Source organism: Charadrius vociferus, unplaced genomic scaffold (assembly GCF_000708025.1).
Source record: "Charadrius vociferus isolate BGI_N301 unplaced genomic scaffold, ASM70802v2 scaffold13, whole genome shotgun sequence".
In the NCBI taxonomy this organism is placed as follows: domain Eukaryota; kingdom Metazoa; phylum Chordata; class Aves; order Charadriiformes; family Charadriidae; genus Charadrius; species Charadrius vociferus.
The window spans coordinates 1,954,384-1,979,733 of record NW_009647763.1 but is presented as its reverse complement, the minus strand read 5'-3'; the positions used below and the strand labels follow the sequence as shown (position 1 = coordinate 1,979,733).

At 38.5% G+C, this 25,350-nt stretch overlaps 2 protein-coding genes across 5 annotated transcripts in view; one reads left to right on the top strand and one right to left on the bottom strand.

Annotated features, from left to right (window-relative positions):
- REPS1 (RALBP1 associated Eps domain containing 1) overlaps positions 1–1,621 on the top strand; it is a 51,438-nt gene extending 49,817 nt beyond the window's left edge. For both annotated transcript variants that reach the window (XM_009882297.1, XM_009882296.1), the window contains exon 19: positions 632–1,621. In XM_009882297.1, coding sequence (XP_009880599.1) covers positions 632–700 — 69 coding nt within the window. In that variant the 3' untranslated portion in view covers positions 701–1,621. The remainder of the gene's footprint in view (positions 1–631) is intronic.
- Positions 829–24,921, bottom strand: CCDC28A (coiled-coil domain containing 28A). Of its 3 annotated transcripts, XM_009882300.1 has the most exons (5): positions 24,536–24,921; positions 21,942–22,105; positions 20,989–21,143; positions 20,328–20,350; positions 19,141–19,267 (listed from the first exon to the last, which is right to left on the bottom strand). In XM_009882300.1, exons 1-5 carry the CDS (start codon positions 24,691–24,693, stop codon positions 19,213–19,215), a joined length of 555 nt encoding a protein of 184 aa, XP_009880602.1. In that variant the 5' UTR covers positions 24,694–24,921; the 3' UTR covers positions 19,141–19,212. The 3 variants fall into 3 exon arrangements, with proteins under 3 accessions (XP_009880603.1, XP_009880602.1, XP_009880600.1); XM_009882301.1 differs by lacking the exons at positions 19,141–19,267; positions 20,328–20,350 and adding an exon at positions 829–1,087 and having other exon boundaries at positions 24,536–24,763; XM_009882298.1 differs by lacking the exons at positions 19,141–19,267; positions 20,328–20,350 and having other exon boundaries at positions 20,701–21,143; positions 24,536–24,763.
- Between the last annotated feature and the right edge of the window lie 429 nt (positions 24,922–25,350).

The following is a 25,350-nucleotide window of genomic DNA, read 5'->3' as shown; positions in this document are numbered from 1 at the left end:
TAATAATAAGAATAATGGTCATCTGTTTATCTAGGTCAGTTATTATCATTTTGGATTTATCTGTAGGCACCATCTTAACATCTTTCTCTGGCTGTCTTACCTTAAGATACCTAATTTTACTTATCAAGTTAATAAAAAAATCTTAAACGTGGACATGGATTGATGTGATACTGTCTAGACTGGAAGACAGTCCATTTCAAAAACGATCAAGCCTGAATCTCACTTGTTTACTGTTTCAGAGTCAAGGTGCATTAAAAAAAAAAGGTGATTTTCCAATCCCTCAACTGAGATGAGAGCTTTTACCCCCTTAATGTTTTAGACTTCATTTGAAAATATTATAGTTGGATTTGCAGCTGGTTACAGCTTTGTGGCTTTGGGTGATTTGAAAGAAATGAAGAAATACTACATGGCTTCACCTTTGAGCAAAGTATTGATTTTCATTTATTACTAATACTAGCTACAATTACTAGCTAGCCAGTCTTCTCTTGAGATTATGGGAAGAGTTCTCCAGATTCTAGAAAAGACTTAAACAGTAGTTCTCAAAAGCTGACTTTTACCAGTTTTGATTGTATGAGGAAATTTTTAATATTCATTCTCTGCAGACAGTCAGTAGAAAATATTTCTTTTGTAGGATGTTCTTGAAGAGAGAATCTCCCTGGAAGTCCAACTGGAACAACTTCGACCCTTCTCTCACCTCTAAGCCTACTGCCGTTAACTGTGAATTTACTAATTTTGAAAGGGGTATTGGTTTCAAAGCCTATTTAAAGATCCATGCATCTAGCTCAGTGCACTCTATTCTACATTAAATGTTGTGGTTCTGTTTTGTCAATTTGTCCACTTTTGTATTTAAGTATTTTAATTTCAGTACAGAGAAAGAAAAAACTTTTTCCTGGAATGTGACACTGCCTCTCACATCATTTTCTGTGGGCATCTGTGATCTTTGTTGGACTTGAGTTGCGGAGTTTGTCGCCAAAATTTCCAACTGGAATTTTTTTAGTGGTTTCTTTCTTCCCGTTGAAACATCTTTGCAGAAGAGGATTGCTAATCAGTTGACTTAAAAACTTTAAGCACATAAACTCTTCTTTTGCTGTGGCATTCATTCTATTGTGCCAGAAAAGAGAAAAACTAGTAATCTGTCATCAGCCAGTGTTACTTCCCAAGCTGCCTTTCACAATTGGAAAGTTGTTCACAATTCTGGAAAGCCTGCCTCTTTGCAATAAACCAACTTATTCAGGCTGACAGAGTTCTTGCAGGCTGTTTGCCGTATCAACTGGATTTGATTTTGTGTTTTTGTTGCATACATTATAGAGTATGTAACCACAGATTGCCAGGTGTTCACATTTTATCCATTCATGGTCCTGATTCAGCCGCATGCATATAAAGATTTATGGTACAATTGATAGTCTGTCAAACAGACCTTTTTCAGTCCTCCCTTTTGTGAAGAGTTGGGTGTAAATCCCCAGCATATTAATTACACATTACCTAGGCACCACCTGTAATTGCATGTTTCACACATTACCTTTTAATAACAGATCACATCCACCAGTCTTCACTATAACAAATTGTATTGTCAAGTAATGTGTCGATACCTCTATGAACGTCTAATTCCCAGCAAAAAAAACTCCACAAAAATACAAAAAACGAACAGTTTGCTTCTTAGGAATTCTGGGGTACCTTCTGTCATCTTGTTTCCAGGCCTTATTTCTCTGGCATATAGACAGGCTTCACTATTAACAGAGTTCCCTGAGTGTATCCTGCTATTCAGGTTGATGTACTGTATTAGGATTTGTTGTATATTGTATGATACACACCTTTTGATCTCATATGTAAATTTGCATTAATTGCTGACTAACAGCAGATATTCTATTTAATGGCTTTTTCTGGCTGTGGGATCATAGATGTTTAACTGCATGGATGTATCTCTGCAGAATCAGAACTAGCAACTGTGTGATTTTTACACCAATAAAACAGCACAATATTTTAATTTTGTTGATTCATCTTTACCTGGGAATTGAAACTAATTCAAATAAGGGGGGAGGGTGTTATTACAGGTCTGCAGGGAATTTTTTTTGTCATTTTGTAGCATGTACGAGAAACAGTTGACCATAATCCCTTGACCATTTTCTTCCCTCATTTTTTAGCTGTTGGTCAGAAGTGATCAAATTCTCATGGTAATCTGTGGCTATACTCCTTTTGTATCCTCCTATAAGTAAATTTAATATAGTTGTAACTTCTAAAAAGTAAATGCTAAGTACTGACTTGGGTCAAAGAAATGTATCATTCTTTAATCTTCATTTCTGGTTTGATTTCCTTGAGAATACCTTTCCAAATTAAAACTCAATGGATCTCCTGTTAGCGGTCTTTATCCTCACTGTCTTCTGTGCTTAAATGAAATTCCCTTAACATCTGCCTCCCTTACAAAAGCATAGCTCCAGTCGGATTTTTCAGCTGGATATGCTGTTTGTTACAGTGAAAAAGCAGTATTTCTCTTTTTGGTTATCATATACAGCCTGGATAATTATGATTAATTTTTATTACTGTAACTATTCCGACATTTTTTCAAATGTCATGGAAGTGTTGCAGATGGCTTATGTATATAATGCAAAGCAAGATTCCCTGCTGTGAAAGACACGAATGTCATAGTTGCATGAAAGATGGTACTTTCTATTTGCATGTAAAGGGATTAAGAAATGATAGCTAAATGGGCACAACGGTTACACATAAATTACATTTCAACTGTCTTGCCAATTAGTAGGTAAAGTGCAAGGCTTTGACTTAAAATAAGACATAACTAGGGAAACGCAAAAAAAAAAAAAAAACCACAAACCAAAACTAAACAACTTTGAAGTTGATGGACTTATCTCTTCTAACTGCCAAGTAGCAAGAACCATGTGGGGAAAAGTGGGTCACTTACTGTAGTCAAAAAATGTTGATTTCAAACCAACTGTATCTTGTCCATAGTTTATTTTAAAGTTTAAAATACATTTTTAAAATAGAACTATTTTCATATTAATATTTAAGTATTAAGCCTATGTTTATAGCAGCAGGATTCTTAAATCAGAATTTAACATTTTAAGCTTAAATGTAAAAAGCCTTTTACATTCAAATGTGATGTGTACATATGAATTTCTGTAACATCCATATCTTTCTAGTAGAATGACAAGTTAGCGTCTCAAGTGAAGAACTTAGGCAATCTGAACATTTTTGTGTCTTGCCAACAGTCTATTTTTAAGAATTTTTGTGGATTACTTTTAATGCATCATTCAGTACGTTTGAAAGCAGTTTTTCATGATCAGAAGAGCTTCTAACTGAAAAATTACTTATGTCTTAAGAACATCACTGCCAATGATGTTCAGAAGTTACCTCATTTAGTAATGTAACCCAACTTTAATCCCTTATAAAATTATTCCCTGTCTTCTCCATTTGTTTGATCTTGATCCAGTTACTTGATGACTTCTTTTTTTATGAACTTAGATTGTAAGCTCTTTGGGGCAAGGAATTATGTACCGTACAAGAGATGTGCTCTCTATATTGCAAGTATAACTGTAGACTACTAAATAGGATGGAGTATGCTTCATGTACCCAGCTAGGATGGATGGACAGCACCATGCATTTCTGAAACACCTACGAAATGTGTTTCTTTGGACTTTGTGATTGGAGGAGTCTTTTCTCGTTTATTTGCATTTCCTTTGTGTCTCTTCCTGTGCCTCTTTCTTCATTCCACCTGCTTTTGAGTTGTTTTTCTCTCCATTCATTGCCTGTCTTTGGACTGCAGAGATTTCCAAAATGCAAAGGTAAAAAAGCTGAAAAGCCGCTTTTTTTGAGCAGTATTTTAAGTCTACCCAATGTAAGCTAATATTTTCAATTTTTTTTTTGTATTTCACGTGCCCCTCATTTTACTTGCAATTGTATAGTACATGAACTAGAGGATCTTTTATTACTGAAAATGTCTTATGTGGGATAAACAAAGTTGAGGTTATAAAACTTAAAACTAAAGAAAATAAATTTGCAGCATTGTTTCTTGTGTGAGATGTCTCTGTCCCTTATGGATGGGGTGTGCTGTGTGTGTTCTGCATTTAGGGCAAAGCTGAGTTACTCTCCTGGGTTTTTGTCTCTAAATTGCAGCTTCACGAATGACCTAGTCTAAATCACTTTTTCATTTAAAAAAAAAAAAAGTAAAAAAACCCAGTGTCTCCTGACTCGTTCTAGTTTTAGGTTCTAGTTGAATGTAGTTTCATGAAATAGCAATATGTTACAAAAACATGTTACTCCCAAGTGAGTCATAACAATGCAATCTTTCCTGTGTGTGGAAGGTTAAAAAATAATAAGCGTTTTAAAATTGTTAGGATCCTTAAGTTCCTTAAATACTTTACAAAGCAGTCCATGTGCAGTATTCAGCTATACTCCCCAAAGCTCCATTTATTGAGACATACAACTTAATTTCATAAGCAGAATTCCAGCATGTTTTTCCATGCATATTGATGTACTAATCACTTATAATACAGCTCTCTAGAAGAAAACACATGAAAACCAAGGACTCTTAATTATTTTTTTTGTTACTAGAGAATAATGTTATGTTCTCTTAATAGTCTTTGAAAACAACGAACTAGCAGTTGTAGAGGAACAATGTTAAAAATTTCTATATACTAATAACCATACGAGACTATACAGTGTTGTCCTGATAATTAGTACCTGAGCAAAATATACACCTTTTTTTTTTTTCCACAGGAGTCTTTGAATTAATTGTTTTTCAAAATTCAGTTATGTGGTTGGGGGGAGGATTCAATACTGTGTAGTTTCCTTTCAGTAATATTTCTTTAAATTGGCGAAATGGGTTTTAAAAGTGCGATTCTTGCTTTAAAGCTAGATTGTACACTAATTGTACCTAAACTATATGCTGATTGTACTTGGTTGTACATTAATAGTGTACTACAAAGTGATTTTACAGTACTTTTTTCCAGTTTACTGACACATGGGTATTCAATGTCTTGCATTTAAGTTACTGTCAGAAACAGCCCTTGTTTCATTACAATACTCAAAAATTCAGAATTGTAACTCTACGAAATACCAAGTTTGTGATCTCACAGCTTATATCCAGAGTTTTAAGACTGTTAGTAATATTTATCACACTTTGACAGCATACTATAGCACAGAAAGCTACATGAATTCTCCTCCATCTCTAGTCAAAAATGTTCTTGACACTTCCGTTCGTACAGATACTAAGCATGCTGGAAGTAGTTGAAACTACTCTGTTGTTTTGACTGGTCTTGACTATGAGCGACTTAGAAAATGAACAAAACATCATAAATAGCGAAAGCAATTTAAACTCTCATTCAGTGGTATACTGATGAAAAAACAAATTCTAGCAATACCGCTGTTGAACCTTACCTGGCTGGACTATTTTTTTTTCCCAGTCTACTGAGGAGCTCACAGAGATAGAGATTATATCCTACTCTAAAATGTATGTAAACTTTGATAATCCCATATAGCAGCAATGGTGGCTTCTGCTTTCTGTCATCTGACTTCAGAGGTCTGGCCATATTTCTCTCTCTGGCTCAGACAAAACTGCCTTTAAACTGACAACAGAGGGTATGGTCCATGGGGTAGAAGAAGTTAAATATAAGAAACAGCACTTTGAATCACGAATGTCTCCTGCAAGGATCCTGTTGTCTTTGGTATCCATTCAAAAGGCAAATCAGAAAGACTAGCGTTGGAAAGAACAGGTACTAAAATCGGTGATTTGTCCTGACATGCGGTTGGGGGAGCGGGGAGTGGAACAAGCACTGCAGCAGTTGCTGTAAACTGTAAACACTTGTGTATATGAACACTTGCCAGGGGCTTCTGAAGGCCTGGCGTGTCAGACTTCACAAAAAGGTAGGTGTGGTAGGTCGCTTCAGCAATACGTGCTTTCTCAGCAGAAGTTGAAGGAAATACTTTGGAAACCCCTGTGGTCTCTTAGGAGCGTGTTGTCAAACTGCCGTGGAATTCAGCACTCTGTACTATGTGCTGTTGTGCCTTATTTTGCAGATCTTCTTGAACTGTTACAAAGCTCGAGTTCAGCCTAAGTATAAAAATACAGCATGTATTTCAAGAAAAAGATTACGAAAGGAATTTATAGGAAGTTGTATTTCAGTGTATTCTATCAGAAAATGCAGAAGTGATGTGCCTCCAACTTGTCTTTTCTATTATGTATCCCTGCCTTTGGAAGAAGAGTGCTGCAAATTACCATGAACCTTCTCCTAGAGTTTCCACCCTGTTGTCTTTCACTGCCCTTATGAAGGAACTTAATCACCTGCTTTCTGATCAGAATGAACCAAGAGGTCATAGAAGAATGAAGAGGACCTTTTGCTGTAGAAGGATACTTAAAAGGAATATATTCCTTGGTTTGCTCTGCACTTTGTCTTTGGGGATAAAGTAGTGCTGAAGCAAGAAAATTCCAGTGGAAAAGCAGTATTAATTCACATGTCATTTTATCAAAATTAAGAGGCTGATCGTTCTGATAGATTTTATGATTTCCACCAAGTTGCTTCCATAGGTGGACTCACTAACCAAGAAACACACTAAAATTGATAATCTCTTAGAACTTTTCATGCCAAAACTATCAAATGTTATTTTGTGCTTTTTTTATCCTTCCTCTGGTAGCCTTTTCAAACAAGGAAATCCTTTGAAGTGCCTTATTGCAAATAGCCATGCATGTAGGATAGTAGGGTTTCAGTGGGGTTGCATTTCAATGCAATGTGACAACTCAAGACTGTCCTGATCTAAATTAATACAAAGCGAATACTGCCAAAAATTGAACTGAAAATAAGTATTATGTTGATTCCAATCTAGAATTCGGGGTTTAAAATTTTGATAAAGAGGGTGTTATGATGTATTATTTTATGTATTATTTTATATTCATGTCCTCACACTTTAACACCCACTGGTAAGAATAAAAGAAAAACAGCGGCAAATAGGTTGAATCCTGGATCCAAAGGAAAGTTGCAACTGTGTGTATCGGTATCTATAGCTGTAGTGCTATTGTGCAGCTCAGGTACTTGATGCTATGTGCTTAATTATAAGGCGGAATGCGTATTTACCTAGTCTGTTTAAATTCGGTAAGAATAGGGTTGAGATTTGCAATGATAGGCTCTTGCTTATGTTTTTATGCTGGATCCACATGTTTGGATGATCAAGCTGGTAATCTCAAAGTCAATTTACTTGAGTGAGCCTTTTAGTGGATTATGTGAATTTCTGTATACTCTTCTCTTGGGCATATAAATTTACTAGTAGAGGTGTGAAATTGTGCATGCATGCAGCTTTCTTTCCGAGCGTGTCTGCATTTTAAGTGTATTGCTGAAACCTTATGGTGAAAGTCCAGCCTGATGCAAACTCATAGTAGTACAGTACATCTAGTTGCTGTGAAGTTGCATAAAGTTAATACTCTTAATACAAAATTCATTCTTGTTTCATGTGGATTTACAATCTGCTTGTAGTTGTCTTCAGAAAATTTCAATCCTGGCATGGGTTCCTGTGGAATCAAACCTTTGTTCAAATTAACTCTTCTATCGAACAAGCTGGGAGAAGTTCCTTTTCGTTTCCAGCATGATACATGTGGACTCCCATTGTCGAGCCCAACTTTACCCTGCAACCTACTGAGTCTGCAGGATAAACCTTGTTCCTGAAGAAGTTTGTATGTGTTTGAAGTGGTAGACTGAACTTAATAATTTGCTCAAGTTCTGGGCTGACTTCACTCTGGCACTCTTTCTGTGAGAATATCTAAGGTCTGCCTGGGTTTCAAACGAGAACAGAAGACATTGTCATCCTGTAAAATACAAGCCAAGTTAGTTGGGCTTTTTAAAACAGGTTTAACTAATCTAAAAACATTTCCAGCCTGCTTTCTCTTTCTAGACTGGTGCTTAGCATATGTTTGTAGTATTAGGACTCTTCTTTTTCATTCTTGAGTTAAGAGCTAACCCCATGAGAGGTTTCTAGTTTTGTTGTTAAGACCCTCAGGATCTCTATAAATTCAAGACACTTTATAAATGTACAGCTTTGGTCTCAGACCTTGTTCGATTTGGTAGCCTATTCAGCCCTTGCTATTGCTCTGAAAGTGTTAAGACACAACTTTTATTCTGTACAAAGTAAGAAAAATACTTTTTCTCCACTAGGCTGCATATTCTTTCTTGTAAAACCAGTGAAAGTTGAAGTGGGTCTTCCAAGGTTACATTTTGACCCAGCTGAATTGTCAACTTTTAAAACTAAAATATTAAATGTTTACTTTTTTCTTGTAGTCTCTGTGGTGTTTTTTTTTATTGTTTTACATTAAGCTAGATTGAAAATCCTGACACGGAAATTGAAACAATTTTTATTTGTTGCAATCATAGTCTGAATGGTTTTAACCTGCAATGCCGATTTTAATTTTCTTCTAACATACCCCTATTTTCTTCCGCAGGTACATTGCAACTTCAAGTGTTCCATATAAATGTTTCTTTTATTGGCACATGCTTAACTGTAGGGCGCATTTGTTCTAGTATTTTGAAATTTTCAGTCCTTTCAGTATTTTGGCCATTGGCTTAGTGCTGCAGTACTGATCAGATCGATGCTGCTGCATTGATCGGGGTGGTCAGATTATTTGTAAACTGCTCTTTTTCTTTCATTCGCTCTGGTCCCAGTCTTCCAGTTTGTGGGAAAAGGTAGTTTGTTCTTGGTTTTCATGTTCTGTGTTTTGTTGTTTTAATACTATGAAGGATTTATATGATGGATCTTGTGCTAATCTTGGTATTTCTAAATAGGAGGGGGGGAAATTATGATCTGTTACAATGATTAACTTCTTAAGATTCAAAATTTAGATATAACATCAGCCATTAGAAATGTCACGTGGAGGTTTTTTGACTTAGAATGGAGAGATTTGCAGCTCTCATGGAAGTGTGCCACAAGTCTCTGTGTAAAGCCTTATTTCAGCAAAGTTCAGTGCTAGTATGGAAATCTGCCATGTCAGGTCTCATTGCGGAATCAGAGCCGCGGTCATTTCTGATATATTAGAACTCTTGACTAGTGTTATCTTTTGCTGCTACACATTGTCATTAAAGAAAAAAACAGCCTTGCAGGGATAGGCGTGTGAAAAGCCAGCAGTGTGAGCAAAATTGGAGTAACAGCAGCATTACAGCTTCCAGTTGCTTGAGATAATGGATACTCTCTCAGCAGCTCTTTTGAGCAGATTCTTGCTTGCCTTAGTCGCTAAGGCAGATTTCATCAGTTGTAAGATCTTGGTATTAGAGAAGATTGCCTGGACATTAACATGACTTTGGATGCTGCTTTCCATGCAATAAAATAAACTTTCTTCACAGTTTCTGGTGTTTGTACATAGTTCTTCTCACATGTGAGCAGCTCCCTGGCAAGTTTGGTTCATGTGTTGGCCGTGTCTTTGTCCTAAAATCCAGAGTTAGTTATTTCAGACAATAACTTTAAAATTGAAGGTCTGTGACAGGTGGAGGTTTAGAACAACACACTAAGGGGATAAAATACAGAATTGCTTTACACGGGTTGAGAATAAAAGGTTTGGGTTTTTTAACGCTTGCATAATTGTAGAACAGAAAGGTGATGACCTCATAGTTGAAAAGTTGTCCTGCAGTTACTCGGATACAATTATCCCTTTAATGCAGAGATCCTGAGAAAAGCTTGTGTTCTTCACTAAGTAAGTACAGGGCAGCCTGTCAAATCAACAGCCGAAACTTGAGTTTAAAAGTGTATAGCAGCCCTGGCCACCAGTGAAATATTTCTATCGGAACATTTGAAATTTTGTTCTAGGACAGATCAGAAGTTGTAGTGAAAATGGCATGTTAATAGTGTTTGAAGAAAGGTGTATTTTCTGTATTCCTGCAAGGAGCAGGACTTTTCACTCTGAGACTGAATAAAATTTTGGTGCTGTTCAGTCAGTACTGTTAAATTTCCGTAGAGTTAGGGACTAACAGCTTAAATGCAGCATCACCTCGACTTTCACTTCATTCTGATGATGGTTTAAACAATAAAATGATTATAAAAAAAAAGTCTTTTTTCTGCTCTGTAGTATCTATAGATGTTTTTTCTTTTGATCAGAGAACAAGAACAACAGAGAAATTAATTCAGTGCAAGGATGATTTGTTGTTAAAAGTACACAAATCAAAATTATGTATTCATTGAGGCGTTCAGCTCTGAATTCTGCTTACAAATTCCAAAATAAAAATGGTCTTTAGGCACTTGCTTAGCAAAAAGTAGCACTTGCTACAGAAATACTGGTATGTGCATTTCTTTGTCTTTCCTGGACATTTTCATCTTCTAGCATTTATATAGTAAGCTGTAGCTTAAAAATATAGAGAAAGCGATGTAAAATAATTTCACTCCTTATAGTCTGTATCTGGTGATTTAGACATTGTTCTTATCCTGTGGTTGGTCCTGTGATTCAGAGAGATCTTATTTTCTGTGATATGTTTGAGAATTATATAGAAACTTTATCGCATTTGAGTAGAAAATGTTTAAAGTATTTACTTGCATTAAGCTTCTAAAATTATTCATTGGTCTAGCTACTACTATGGTTTCTGTCTACCTTTTTGACTGGCAGAAATCTTATATATGTATATATTACAATGACTATGAGTATAACGATTCTGGTAAAAGCTTTTCAAGTAAGTATTAGCAATGCACTCAAACTTAATGCAGTAACAAACTCCTGAGAAAATGCTTTTAACAGCTCTGCATCTGCAGCCGTAAGTGTCTGAATTCATCCTGTGTGACAGATTTTAGTTACAAACAGCAAACTTGGCTTATATATCTCATGCCTCCTTTTCTTGTAAGAGCCCAGTGGCACTCGGTGTTTCTCTTCGGCACTGCTCCAGTCTGAGCAGTTTTTTTCTAACAAAGAGAGGTGCGAATGTCCTTTAAGAACGTAAGGTGAGCCGTGAAACATTGATTTGACCTAAAACAGATGCTGAAGCCAAAGCTGGAACTGACAGGGAGGTGGATGAACTGAGCAGGTACCCTCTGGGTACACGCTACGCTGAAGAGAGCACAGCACACCTGAAGGCATGGACCGAGTCACGCTCCCTGCAGGGATAATTTCTGAGCTTTGCCTATATAATAATTGTGTAGCAGGGAAAAAAGCAAGTACTAATTGGTTTTCTTTAATAGCCAACAATAAGGTGATCGCTTCATCTATGAATGAGTCAATGTGACACTTAGTTGAATTAGTCATGCAGTCCTTATCCCATACTGTACATGGTGACTTCTACATCCAGTGTATGTTGAAGAGTTCATAAAACTTAGCTGTGCTTATCCACTTTCTTCATCTATTTGCATGTGTTAAAAGCACTGGATGAGGCTTCAACAACTTGCAGGTTCCTAGTCAAAACTGAAAGGAAAGGAGCTAAGTTGTAAGACCTAAGCTGGTAACACTATTCTTTCCAAAAAATGTTCCATATTAATAGTCAGACTGTTTATTGTGGGACTTTGAAAACTAAAGCATTTCAAGGAATTTTTTGACTAGTCAAAAACAGACAGTGCAAGAACTGTTATAAACCTTGTTTTGGGTCAAAATTAAAAACCAAGCTAAAAATGATCAAAACTGAACTGACTCTTCAGAGAGCCAAGTAGCATTATAGGGATCGGCAGTTATTCCGAATCTGAGACTTGCTTAAACAAATCTTAGAGTACAGCATTATTACAGGAAATTAATATTTATTGTATTCCTTAGTAAGTGTTACGCAAAGCGTGTCACTGTTTTGGTTTTTTTTAGAAGTATTAAATTAAAACTGATTTTCTTGGCTGTAGGTGACGAACTGCAGCTTTCATTTTTATTGTTCTTCAGGATCCAGACATCACACACTTAGTCTGAGAACAAGACCATCAATCAAAGGACGTGCCTGGAGTATGCCATTCATTGAGGAGCAGACAGATGCCTTTTGGAATGTTTAATTATGTCTGTGGTTTTAACAGGGAAAAAAAATGAGTTTGCTTGCACAGGAATTCAGGCTCAGTTTTACTTATGGCCTTTTGTGCACAAAAGTGGTGAGAATTGCCAGCTGAGGAGCCCATGCTCTACTCATGTCTCTCAGCTTGGCAATAAAAGCCCTGGTGCTGCTCTGGCTGGAGCGTTGATCTTTGTACTTGGTTGGTCATTTATAGACTGACCTTCTGACCAGAAGAAAAAACTTCGTAAGCAGTAGCAGGCAGTCTCTGCAAGTGGTTTTATCTACTTCAGTAGCTGGTCAAGCTACTTGTCACAAGATGCTGCTGGTAACGGTTGTGGTCTAGGGAGAAGAAAAGAGGGAATGCCTTGGTATCGGCGCCAGGGACAATCATTTAACTAAACAATGTGTAAATACATATAGCACAACAAAGTTGCTAATGGGAGAACAGATATTGAAATAACTAAGCTATCGTTTCCTCCAGGTATTAAGAAATACTGTTTTACTTGCATCTGACCAAGGTCAATTAACCCCTTGCCTTGGGTCTGTTCCAGCTCTTGCTCAGTGTCATTTGCTGCCCGTCAGCAGGCAGGTGTTTAGCCGTTTCCAGGAAAGCAGGGATTTGGCTCACATAGCAGTTGCTTGGGAAGATGAATGCTCAAACCACAAACATCCCCCCCACACACCCCCTCTCCTCCTTTCTCTGAGCTTTCATTGCTCATGTCAGGAATATCCCTCTGGTCAGTTGGGGCCAGCTCTGCTGGCACTGTCCTCTCCCAACCTTTTGCCTACTTGCTGGGGAAAGCCTTTGTCACCTACTCAGGATCTTCCATTGCATCACGGTAGTGGCACCACTTCCCGTGTGCACGTGGTTTCTGTGTCGGCACCAGTGATGGGAAGTGGTGCCACTACGGCCATGCAATGGAAAACCTCGAGTGGGTGACACCAAAGCATGATGTGTGGGCTCTGTAAGGGGCTGCAGCAATGGCGTTGTTGGGTTCCCTCCTTCGAGCACATTCATGCTGTTGCAAAAGCATTTATTTTACAGAGTTAAACTGCTGAAGTGAGCTGGAGATCAGAGACAAAAAAAAATAATTTCCCTGAGGCTGTCATGCTTGAGAGGGAGCTGGTTTAAAGTTTGCATCTCTTTAATATTTTTAAAATTCTGCAAAAAGACAGTGCTTACCAGTCTAAACATACATCCATGCAGAACCGGTGTGATGATCACGTTAAAGTGTTGGATAGTAACAAGGAACAACTACCTTCCATTCCTTACTCTATTTGAGGGTGTCCCATTTTTATACAGCTTTCAAATGACATGGTACTTTCCTAATTTAGTGGTGAAACTTGAAAAAAGAAACCTCAGGATTTTGAAAATACGTGCTGTAGAGTTGTTCTCCAAGCAAACGCCCGATAGAGTCAATGCTCTAAAAATCTGCCGCTGTTGCACCCTGCTGCTATTTCTTAGACTTTTTCAATAGGGAGAATGAGTGAAGCGTCAGTACTGTCCTAACGCGCACAGTGACAGCCCTGCCCGGCTGGGGTTTTTTTCCCAGCATACAAAAATTCGGAGGCTTGAGAATGTTTGTGCAACCCTACCCAAAGAGCCTTCGGGGTGGTGGTTCTACTTCCAATCCAGCTCCCCAGCAGTTCTTCGGCTAAATAAGTTTACAAAAGTAATGAAGTGTTCTATTGTAACAGGTTTTTCATCTGCTATTAAAGACTCAGCTTTTCTGGCAGAAAAACCAACTTTATTACCTAATAATGTGGGATCGCAGATTTATAAACTTAGGCAGTTCAGCCACTCTGTTTATTTTTATACCATGTCCTAGTGGATTTGATGGCAGAGAAAGCCTTTCCCGGTGCTGTTGTCACACGGGGAGCGGGGAGCTTAAAAACATGCTTTTGATGTTTGTAAAGTACAAATTACTGTTAATCATTTTCCTCGTAAATCCACGCTTGGCACACTTTTATGTTCTCCCAAGGCAGATTTAGCCCAAGGGGCTACAACTTTCAAACGTGTGTGACAAAAATTAAGAAATGGCTATCAAGTTTTCCATTTCAGGCTAGCAACCCCGTGAGTGCCAGGCTGCTTCGAGGGGACTGCCATTTTGTGTTTCTATACCTTTCTGAATCCGCGGCTGTGGCTTTAAATTAGATCTGCTGAGGTAGTTTCGTGAGCTTCAGGAACAACTCTTTCAGGCCAATCAGGAACTTGGAATTCTGGTACTTCCAGAAACTGTCATGCCTTAGAAACCAGGTTTCCTGCCAACTTCAAATTTCAGTCGCATTCTTAGGATAAAACCCTCGTGGTTTCTATTAAATTAAAGACACCACATTTTACAGTGCATCTATTGCAAGTACTTCTGGTGCAGAAAACAATCACGGCTGCACCAGAAGGCAAAAATGTCTTAGCTAGTTAATTAGGCTGAAGAGAGGACCTGAGCTCCTCCATGAAGCTGTTGGTGCACCAAAAGCCAAATCACGTAAGCACAGGTATTGGCATTGGTGATGCTTTTTCCTATGTGTATACACTGTTACCCTTATCAATCATTGCATTCTGAGAGTTGCTTTATATTTTGTGTTGAAATTATCTCCAGTAGTTTGAACATCTAGAGCATTGTTTTCTAGATAGCGATACAATCAGTTTCCTGCTGCCAGATTGACACAGATGTATCCTTTGTTCCTTCAAAAGCAATGCTGAAAGGATGTGATTTGGAGTAGTACTTTTTTTTTCCTGCAAGCTTTTAATGATTTTTAAAGAAATCATACAATAAGGCATAGCAATAGTAGCCCATTCTCAAGAGCAAAGACACAAACATGCAACTAGCATGAAGTCTTTCTTGGTTGGTGCCTAGAAATTAAAACATGCCAGCTGACCTTGTCCCAAATCTGGGTTCTTCACCTGGTGTGCAAGCCAATACCACACAGAGCACAGGTATTTCCAAGTTTATTCCATTAATGCCCAGAAATCGGGTGCTCGTCCCAAAATGGGAGCTCACCTTAGTTCCAAAAATCTCCACTTTTATACCTTGATTATTACATATTCAAACAATTAATACATATTCATTGTTATTCTCTTTAATGATTGGTTGAGGTTTCTTCACTTCCCGTGTAAATTAGTGCGCAGACTCTGTCGTCATCTTCCATTGTTCTCTTTTGAGTAGGTGGTATCATTTGGGTAGGGGGTCAATGAATTGGGGGTCGTGATCTCCCCCTGCCAAAATTGCCTTTTACCTACTTCTCCTCCAATCTTGGCAGTTCCAAGTGGTTTTCTCGGTTTGCTGACCCGGCCTACAGTTCATCGCTATCTTGATAGGAATAACCTACTTATCAACCCGGCTACATTGTCTGGTGGTTAGTTCCTTAACTGAATCGTAGATAAATCATGTCTAGTTACTACTTCTCTATTTTAATATTAGGTAAGTAATTAAATAAAGTTGGGGCAGTACAGAGGACTTGAGCAGCAGCAGGTTTCCTTGGTTGCTTCAATTACATTTTACATTTCATTTTCCTAGTTTATGTCAATTTTACTACAACAATCTGCAGCTGGTTTGCATGCAGTGTAACAGTCGTTAGCCTGGCGCAGCCCCTGGCTGTGAGCTCGCCGAAGCCTGGAACTGTGCGTAGGTTGCTCTGCTTCACTGAGGCAGGTCTAATAATAAAAACATCTTCTCTCCATTTCCAGAGCAGTTGTCACGTGGGGCCTGCTCTGATGTCGTCTTCTCTCTATCAAATGTTTCACGCTGCGCGTTGGTTGGTAGTTCTGGGAAGTCAATAGAGGATTTGGTATGTGCTCATTCATATTAAGTATTCTGTTGTCTTTTTATAGGATGAAGAGGGCTGTGATAATAAAGCCCATGTTTTGTGATGACGGTAGCGAGATTGCTGAAGGCATAGATCACTGACAGTGAATTTAATTATTTATAATTAAAAAGGAATGAATTAAATTAATTTAAAAGGAAGTATTGCTGGCTAAAACATGTTCTGTGTTAGTAATCCCAAACAGCTTCTGAACTCAGTCGTTGCATATGGACAGAACCGATTCGTGTATTTGACATTAAGTGCCAGATTCAATTGTGTGAGGAGTGACGAAGTGCAAGTGCGTTTAGAAGAAAGAGCTCTAACACGCAGTAAGCCTGCTTCTGTCCTCTTGTGCTTTGGGATGGTCTAGGCCAAATTTGGCTGCCATCTTCATTTTCAAGAGGTGAACTCTGTGCCCTGCTTCCCTGGGATAGGTAAGCTCTGCCCACCTCCCTGGGCAACCTGTTCCCGTTTCACAAACCTCATTGTAAAAAATTTCTTCCTTCTATCTAGTCTAAATCCTCCCTCTTTTAGTTTAAAACCATTACCCTTTGTCCTATGGCAACAGGCCCTGCTAAAAAGTTTGTCCCCATCTTTCCCATAGGCCCCTTTTAAGTACTGAAAGGCCACTGTAAGGTCTCCCCGGAGCCTTCTCTTCTCCAGGCTGAACAGCCCCAACTCCCTCAGCCTCTCCTCACAGGAGAGGTGCTCCAGCCCTCTGATCATCTTTGTGGCCCTTCTCTGGACCCGCTCCAACAGGTCCATGTCTTTCCGGTGCTGAGGGCTCCAGAGCTGGACACAGTACTCCAGGTGGGGTCTCACCAGAGAGGGGCCCTCCCTTGACCTGCTGGCCACATCTCTTCCAAATCTTCTTCTCTAAGGCACTTTTCTTTCCTATTGGTTTTTCTTCCTGATTTTTATTTTCTTTTTTTTGCTTCACTGAGGTTCCACAGATGTCTCTTGGAGTGAGGTAATCTAGATCAGTGACTCAGGAAAGAGCATCTTCTTTCAAACACCGTATCTGTTTATCAGTTTGAGATCAGGCCAGGAAACATTCAAGTTAGTACGCTTTTATCTCCAGACACAACTTTTCAGGAAACGAGATAACTGAAAGGTAGTTCATTTTATGCAGCCACTTATGTACTTCTATAATTACAAAAGTCTGTCCACAAATATGTTACAGTAGATTTTTTTCCTTTTCCTGTGAAAGCCTAGAAATGTGATTAGCTTATAACCACCAAAAGAAAAGCTCAGTCTCCCAAAGATCTTGCTACAAAACTTTCTTGTATGAATCCAAAAGATAAAGCGTGTAAAAGATGCTAATGTGTATCCAGGAGGAGATAAGAGAATTTTCATTTCTTAATTATTTGCAATTAATGCATTCTTCGTGACTTGTGATTACCTGTGGCCTTAAGACAGTCAAAGAAAAAGGTGCTAATTCTCAAATAATTCTAAACAGCTGCTCAAGAAAGATATTGGTTTATGTCCACATCTCGAATTATACCTATGCATTATGTACTTGCATAAATTGCTACAGAAATTTAGAGACCAAGACATCCACCAGACCACACAAACGTAAGTTATTTGAAAAGTGTTTGAAGTCATAAGCCTAAGCAGAATTAGAGAGAGCCCCAAAAGGAAAAAGAATTCTCTTTATCGTAGAACAGCTTGAACTATGAAAACTACTGGTTAGAAGTGTGTTTTGGGACCACTATGCGTTACAACGCTGCAATATACAGCACTGGCAATAAGGCACTAGTGAGGGCACAGCTCTCCTCCTGAAGCAAGGCGAGCTGCAAGAATGTCATTTTACTTGTATAAATGCAGCTCTGCTAGTGACATCTGCCACCAAAAGTAGCCTCGAACTTTTACATACTTCCAGGCACGAGGCTAAAACACTGCTTTTTGTTTGATTTTCAGAAGTCTGCAGAGAAACAAGGCCATAGTGCTGACAGGGAGAAGTTACTGTGCAGAAAAGGACTCTTCTTCCTTGGTTGAAGAGTGAAAAAAAAACCTTGGCTTCATTTTGTGAGTATCATGTTGTATTCTAGTTCTCCTAACCTGTCTTTGGATTTCACAACATCACAGGTACATAGCCAGCAGCAGGCTGGGACCTGGTGGTAATTTTACCAGCATGCAAAACTCCTCGAGAATCTTAACACCAAAGGAGATAAATTGCGCAGAGAACAAGAACATCCTAAAGGAAAAGCCCAACTGGGACCCCTATTGGTTCATTAACCATTGAGATTTGCCTGATAGGTGAGGGAGGGAATAACAGTGAGGCTGAATTTGTAACCAAAGCACACTGTGGTGGTTAAATGATCTTTCTGTCCCCACCTGCACAGTGCAAACTTGGTGCTACTCGTGATTCCGAAAGGAGCTGGAGCTAATGGAATCCACAGCTACATCTTGTGGCTGAAGAAGCATTTTCTCCAAAGATGCCAAACAGCAGGCATCTGTTGTTCCCTGGCCACATGCCCACTTTGAGCTGATGAAACCTTCGCTCTCAAGTAGAAGAATAAAGATTTCATTCCTTGTGCAGTAAGTATATATAGAATCTGCATGTATTACCTAAAAACTGAATAAAAAATATAGAACGAAAGGCATAGTTTGATGGACCAGGATAGAAATCTTGGATCTACAACTAGCCTGATTTTACAGTAATGCAGGATTTTTTTCTGACTGTAAACTCAAAGATGACACCAATTAATACCAGACTATTTATAACACAGGAATGACTACAAAATTGCATACACTGGATTTATTGAACAATAACTGTTTACCCAATTTTGGAATTTCACAATACTTAATTAAATTATGTGGCCTGCCAGAATGCATGCTAGTTCTAATTTACTGACATTTTATGATTATTCACAATAATAAAAAAAAGTAAACTCCACAAACATTCAGACCATGCAAGAACTCATGTTCTTAACACAGCTGAACAGATAACAACTTCCCTAAAGGAAATGTCATATTTAAAATTTTTTGCTTTGTTAACAATAAATTAATCTGTTGCATCAGTGATCAACAAAATACTAAAGATATAGTATGCAGAATGTCTACATACCGATCAGAAAGGCAACATCATCACTACCTTCATAAAAATTGGAGAAATACTAATGAACTCAATATACATATATCATTTTCAACCGTATGAACAATATTGAGCAGAAGAAATGCACTTCCATGTTTCCCCAACTTTTCTATTAAATAAGGCAATAATAAAAAGCATAGCATCACAACAACCTACTTCAAACTCTAGATACAGAGTCCTGACGTAATGCAGTGCTCAGAGGAATGTGCAAAAATAAAAATAAACACTTGGATTTGCACTTTGATTCTTCATTATGTAAAATTAAAAAAAAAACAAACCACCACACCAAAAAACCAACAACCCCCAAACCAACAACGGTTCCAGATTCCGCTGTCAGTAAAAATAAAAAGAAAAGCTTCTGGGAGAATCCAAATTGATAAAGCTGTTCTTTCAGCCTGTGGCACTATTTGGAATATCTTGAGCATCAGCTAAATGTAGTTTTTGGCTGAAGCAAACCATTAAGGAATAACATTTTCACGTACAGATAAGCTATAAACAAGATAGCAGTGTTACATGAAACCATGCTTAGTCCTGTCATGGGTACACACCAGACCAGGTGAATTCAGTTCTACGAAGTCCTATGCTAGTTCTCAACCAGTAGATTAATCTTCCTTGATGAGACTTAAGCATTAAAGACCTCAAGAACTAGCTGGTGGATCAAGGGGGGTGGCAGATTATTTTTATCACTATTTTGTGATACTGTTATCACATTCCACCTGTGTTCTTTATGAGACCTAGCCTTAAATGGCTCTCCACAGATACACAGAATGTATATACCAGTGCAGTATCTTAAGTCCCAAACCAGAGTCCCACCTCAACATATACAAAGTGTGTAACATCAGAAATAACTAGACTGCAGTATAAACTGAACACAACACTCCTCAACTGTATCTTTGGCTTATCAAAAGGATGATGTAAAAGACAAACTAAGACATTTAGCTTCATCTTCTTCTGGCTGGGCAAAGAGCACACATTAGTTCAGTTACCAGAGCTCTGCTGAAGTATTTGACTTAACCATAGTCTGACTCTAGAAATGAACAATTAGGTCAGCCCACTACTCACAGAAAAATCAGTGCACATACTTCTAGAAAAATCTTAAAAGGTAATAGGATTCACTTATTAATGGGACAGAAAAATTCTGAATACTATAGAAGGAATATTACTATGTACATCTGTTCCAGAATGTCTCAGCAAGATGCATGTAGAAAGACCCTGCTTCTGATGGGCTTTGCCATTGACTGTCAACACATTGTCTGAAGTGGTACACGCTAGCTACATAAATCAACATATGAAAAAACGGCCTATAATCAAAAGTGTTAAGATCAGTCATTTATATATTGGAAGAACCTAAAAACCGTGTTGTATAACAGCGCTAATTAAAAAAAAAAAGGACATTATTGAAGTGATCCGACTCCTGTGAAGACACCAGTTACTGGGGAAATATACTGTAATTTGATTACAGTTAATAATTACAATGCAAAATAGACATTTAAGGAAAAGGATACATAGATGAATTCAGTTCTTCTAGCTGCAATATAAATGTAGAAATTATCAGAAATGGCATTTCAGTTAGTCAAATGCAACAATTACGCTGATATGATAAATACATTAAAACAATGAAGCAAATCACTAATAGTTTGGGCTGAAATGTATGATTTTTATTCCTTAAAGCAAAGCAAACCTGCACTGAACTCTACACCAACAGAGCCAAGTCCCAAATTAAATTTAAATCTGCTTATCAGGAAATTTAAAGAAATTTTAAGTTTGGGGTTTTAAGGAAACATACTAGAGAAAGGAGAAACTGGAAGTGTAGAGTATAGAGATCTACATTCCTTGTTATGTGTGGTCTTCCCTACAGGTCGGGGGATGGACCACAGGGGAAAATGGTCATAGTTCCCTGGTACATTGGCTGTCTCTAAACAGGCCTCTACATCCTCAGACAGTTTACAGCCAGACTGCTCCGCTCACCAAAACAAGCAGCAGCCTACAGAAAAGGGAAACAAGGTACTGTGTTTCCTCAAACCCAAGATGAGGGCAGGGCTTATGTCTTCATTCATTACAGAACTATGTTCTCAACTGTAAGTCACTGCCCACCCCAGTAGTGGTGTTTTCCTGAGCTGAGTTCTGTGGGCAAAGTTCCATGTTTTCTGCATTCCCAGTACTTACATCTGATAGCAGTCTATCCAGGTTGGAGTCACTGGCTAGTTTTCTTTTATCTTCAGGGAGTTCTTCCAGCTCCCCGTAGAGCTCCAGATTGAGGCGAGCAAGTTTCTCCTGCATACTCCGCACGTGCTCCATCTGCTCTATGGAACATTCATTTCCTAAAAGGATGAGCAACAGCTTTAGATAAAAAAACCTGAGAGAGCAAATAAAGGTGTGAAGATGCAGCTTTTTACATCCGAAACGAAGAATTTAAACATCAGATTTACAAGTTAATTTGCTTTCTCAGTGATTTCTCCCTGTTTCACAGACTGACGTTTCTGTCATCCTTTCTGGTGCTATATTGTGCTGCACTTATGATAACTACCAAATGTACTAAACTGATTTTTAGAATATATGTTTTCTTCTATACTCTGCATTTCTCTCAGATTTAGGAAGGCCCTGTATTTTTAACTTTAAATATGATCACAATAAACCTTCTTTCTAATTTTCATTAATCTTGGAGGTTTCTTTCTTGTAACTGATGCTTTACATAATACAGACTTTTCAGGTTCTCTTGTAAAATCGGTGTGGAATTAATGTAACATGCTCATCTAACACTAAGCTTGCGAAAGCACATGTAGAGGGAAAAAAAGGAAGCATAAGGGTGTAGTGGTTTTTCTGAAACCTCCATCAACTGTGAAGTAGTAATAACAGTAAGATGCTAAGACAGAAGAGTAAGCTGGGTAAAATGCAACTTGCATTGGATCACATGAAAGTTCTTACAAATAGTCTATAAAGTGTTAATATGCAGCAAAATCAGGTGCTAAATACAGTTACTTCTTAATATTCCTTATTATCATAAATAACTGCTTTTAAATTTGGTATCTTAAATCCATAAGCCAAGGCAGTGCCTTTGCTAAGCCATGCTGGAAAGCATAACGAAATGGCATTTGAATACAGATGACTCACGCATTTACCAAATGCTTGAAGTTTGCCAGAGTGGAAGTCATTCAGGAGACTCAGAAGTCCCCTTTCCATTTCCTGGACATCTGATACATCTGTGAGAAAAGAATGCTGGATGGGTGCTGCCTGTGCCCCTTTTGCTTCTCCTCCTGGAGGTTTGGCTTTCTCTTTTATTACACTAAAAAAACCATACATGATTAAACAAAACAAAAAGATTACTTTGTGCTTTCACTGAGAATCTGAAATGTAAGACGAGGCTACATCTGGGCTTTGAAAAATGAAATGGAAAATGCGTAACATGTATTTCACTCACTTCTTTTAAGTCAAAAAACGGATCACCAGTTTGTCTTAAGAATAAAGAACAGCATTACTACCTTGACAGTTTGATACTGCAAAATGAAGGATTCCAACAATCTGCTTTCCTATTAATAGTGGGAAACATCAACGGAGCATACATATGTAATCTTAATAACCTAAAGAGAACCATTACCCAACAATGACATGTGGCGCATGGGGCATTATCTACATAACATCACCCAAAACGCATCTGCAAACTCTCTTTAATCCAGAGAGAAAAACCCTCAGCCATCATACGCTCCTGTTGTCACAAACACCTACAGACTGCAACCAGTCTGAAAAACAACTTGTTATAACCTATACGGGAAGGTGACCTTGCCTCCAGATAAATTTTCCTAGACCTTCTTCTTCCCACCTTCAAATAACATCCAAATTTAGTAAAACTCATCATCAAAAGCAATCTCCCAGTCCTCTAACACATACCAAATGGAACTAGTCCATGCCTGAAGAAATGCTAAACGCGCCAAAAATTCTCTACAAGCCCCCTCTGCAACAAAACCATCAAAATTTCTGGATCTCCATACATTTTTCTCTAGACATAAAATTAATTCAGACACCATGTGCCCACAGAAACTATAGGAATGATGCTGAGTAATCATTACAAATCCAAATGAACATGCAACCAATATGGAAGCTAAACACTCAGTTACCAGCAAGAAGTAGTATATTCCATCTCTGACCCATAGACAGACAGACAGACTGCATCCTGACCTAATACAATTCAGGTAAGGGACTGTTTTCATCCCTTACTTGCCCATCCACACGTGCACACAGCCCTCCTCTCGCACTAGCGTGGCTGCTTCGGCAGCCTCATGGTGAGTGTTCAGAATCTGGTTCAGTGAAAAATTTTGAGCCTAGGAATTAACATTCAGAATACTATGGGCTATTAAAAAAGTCATAGACTTAGCAAAGAAGCTTTATTTAATTAGTGAAGATAACAGTGCTTACAGCATAGTAAGACCCACCCTTCCCTTGAATACTCCTGGAAAACTTATTTCATTAGAACCTTGTGGATGAAGTGAAAATGAATTAAATGCTCTTACTCCACTGTCAGAACAGCAGTTCACCCTCACATTGTTATGTCAATTACTGCTCCTGCTTGAAGAGTTTGAGAAATAGTCTGCATTATCACAGCTTGGTAAGCTTCACTTAACAACTGAGCATGAATGTACTTTTCCAAAATTTAAAGCAAAAAGGACATTTTCTTCTCTAGCCAATATTGCAGGCTACAAGAAATTAATTTCTAGTACATTCCAGAACAGTGTTGAGACCTAAGTGAACCGTACAGTCAGCTGCAGAAACCACCAATTTATAGCACATTAGTATTTATTATTATTTCCCTCAAAATATTAATAATTTTCCCTGAAAAAGAATGTATAGACTTTACATTGCAGAAATTCATTATTCATCAGGCCAATACTGGATCCTTCAAACAGACTATCTGTGCCAAAAAGGACAGTTCAGTATTTAATCTTCTGCTAATGCTTACAGGTCAATAAACTCGGCTGCCTCTCTCCAGCTAACACTTCACTTTAAAATCCCTCTTCACTCATTGATCTACTGTACCTGCCATGGCCAAGAAATATACTAACATGCAGAAAAATTAATATTCTCAAACTGCAATAGATGTATCATCAGTAACACACAAAATGTTCCAAAATGCTACTTTCTGAAGAGCCGAATGGCTCTCTCTGCACACAAGTATGACCTGGGAGCTACCACTGCCCCCACTGACAGACTCCCAAACAAAAAACACCCGGAAATTCTGGTTCTAGCTCATCCTGTTATATTTATATCCTTCATTTCCTGCCCTACTTGTCAGTTCCAACCTTGCAGTCATGTAATATGTTATTTGTTCCTCACAGCTGTACATCTGGGGCTCTGCTATCTCCTATACAATGCCCACCATTTGTCATATTTGATCACCCAACTCTTGTCTTTCACCAGTCACATCAGGCTATCGTCTCTTCAGCTAAATTGTTATCAGTGTGAGCCTACAGCATTCTGTAACATTTTATAAAGCTTACAAGAAGAGTACTGAGCACCTTCCTTTTCTGTAAAATAACCGTTATATTGCATTAAACACAAATCACTTTGCAAAAAAAAAAGACATTATCAAAAATTTTCACGAGTCTGAAGCTCTTTCTTCTCATTCTGCCCCAGCCAGTCTAAACACCCTTTAGACTGTCTGAGCACTGGCAGGTTTCTGGCTCTCACTTCCCCTGAGCTTGCAAGATGCTTCCAAGCTTACCGTTTTAGCTTTGGTTTCTGTACCGCAGGCTGTGGTGCAGGATTTGAAAAGGCTGTACTTTTACTGACTGGCACTGAGTTTTTCTTGGAGTTAGCAACCTGAGCAGGGTGAGTGGTAGATGATTTGGGGCTCCTCCTCTTGATTTTCCTTTCTTCCATTTCTTCCAATTTTCTGCATCTAGACTAATTTCTCGTCCTCCAAAGGGAAGAAAAAAAAGTAAGAAACATCGATTAAAAATGGCATTTACAATAAAAGCAAGGGGGGAAAAAAAGGTCACAGTGCACAGAAATACAGTTTTATAGTTTCTTCAAAGATGAGCAGTCACTCATTTCTTCAAACAAGAGAATCTAGTTTTCCGGAGAAGCTGCCCAGGCCTGCCTGATCAGCAAAGCAGGCAGGAATTAAAATAATCTCCATCAGCTTCAACTGACAGCTACCTCAAAATGATCTCAAGCTTTGCATCCCATGGATTATTGCTAAAAAATAATCCTGTGACTAGTCAAGTCCACGCCTATCAAAACACCAAGAAACGACGGTGGCATGAGGATGCCATCAATCATCCTTGCCAAATAACCTCTGAAGGGAGAGGCAGCGGCCTTGTCAAATCTCAGCTGATGCCCAGTTATTATTGCTGCCACGTACACTACTGATGGGTGCTACCCAATAACATATACGCTACATCGCTGCTATTATCCATGCTATTGCTAGGTGCTACCTAATAAATCTCCTCGCCTGGGGAAACGCCTACCTCCGCGTCCCACCACCCGCGGAGGCGGCAGGGGGTACCGTGGCGGGGGGGGGGGGGCCCAGCCGTT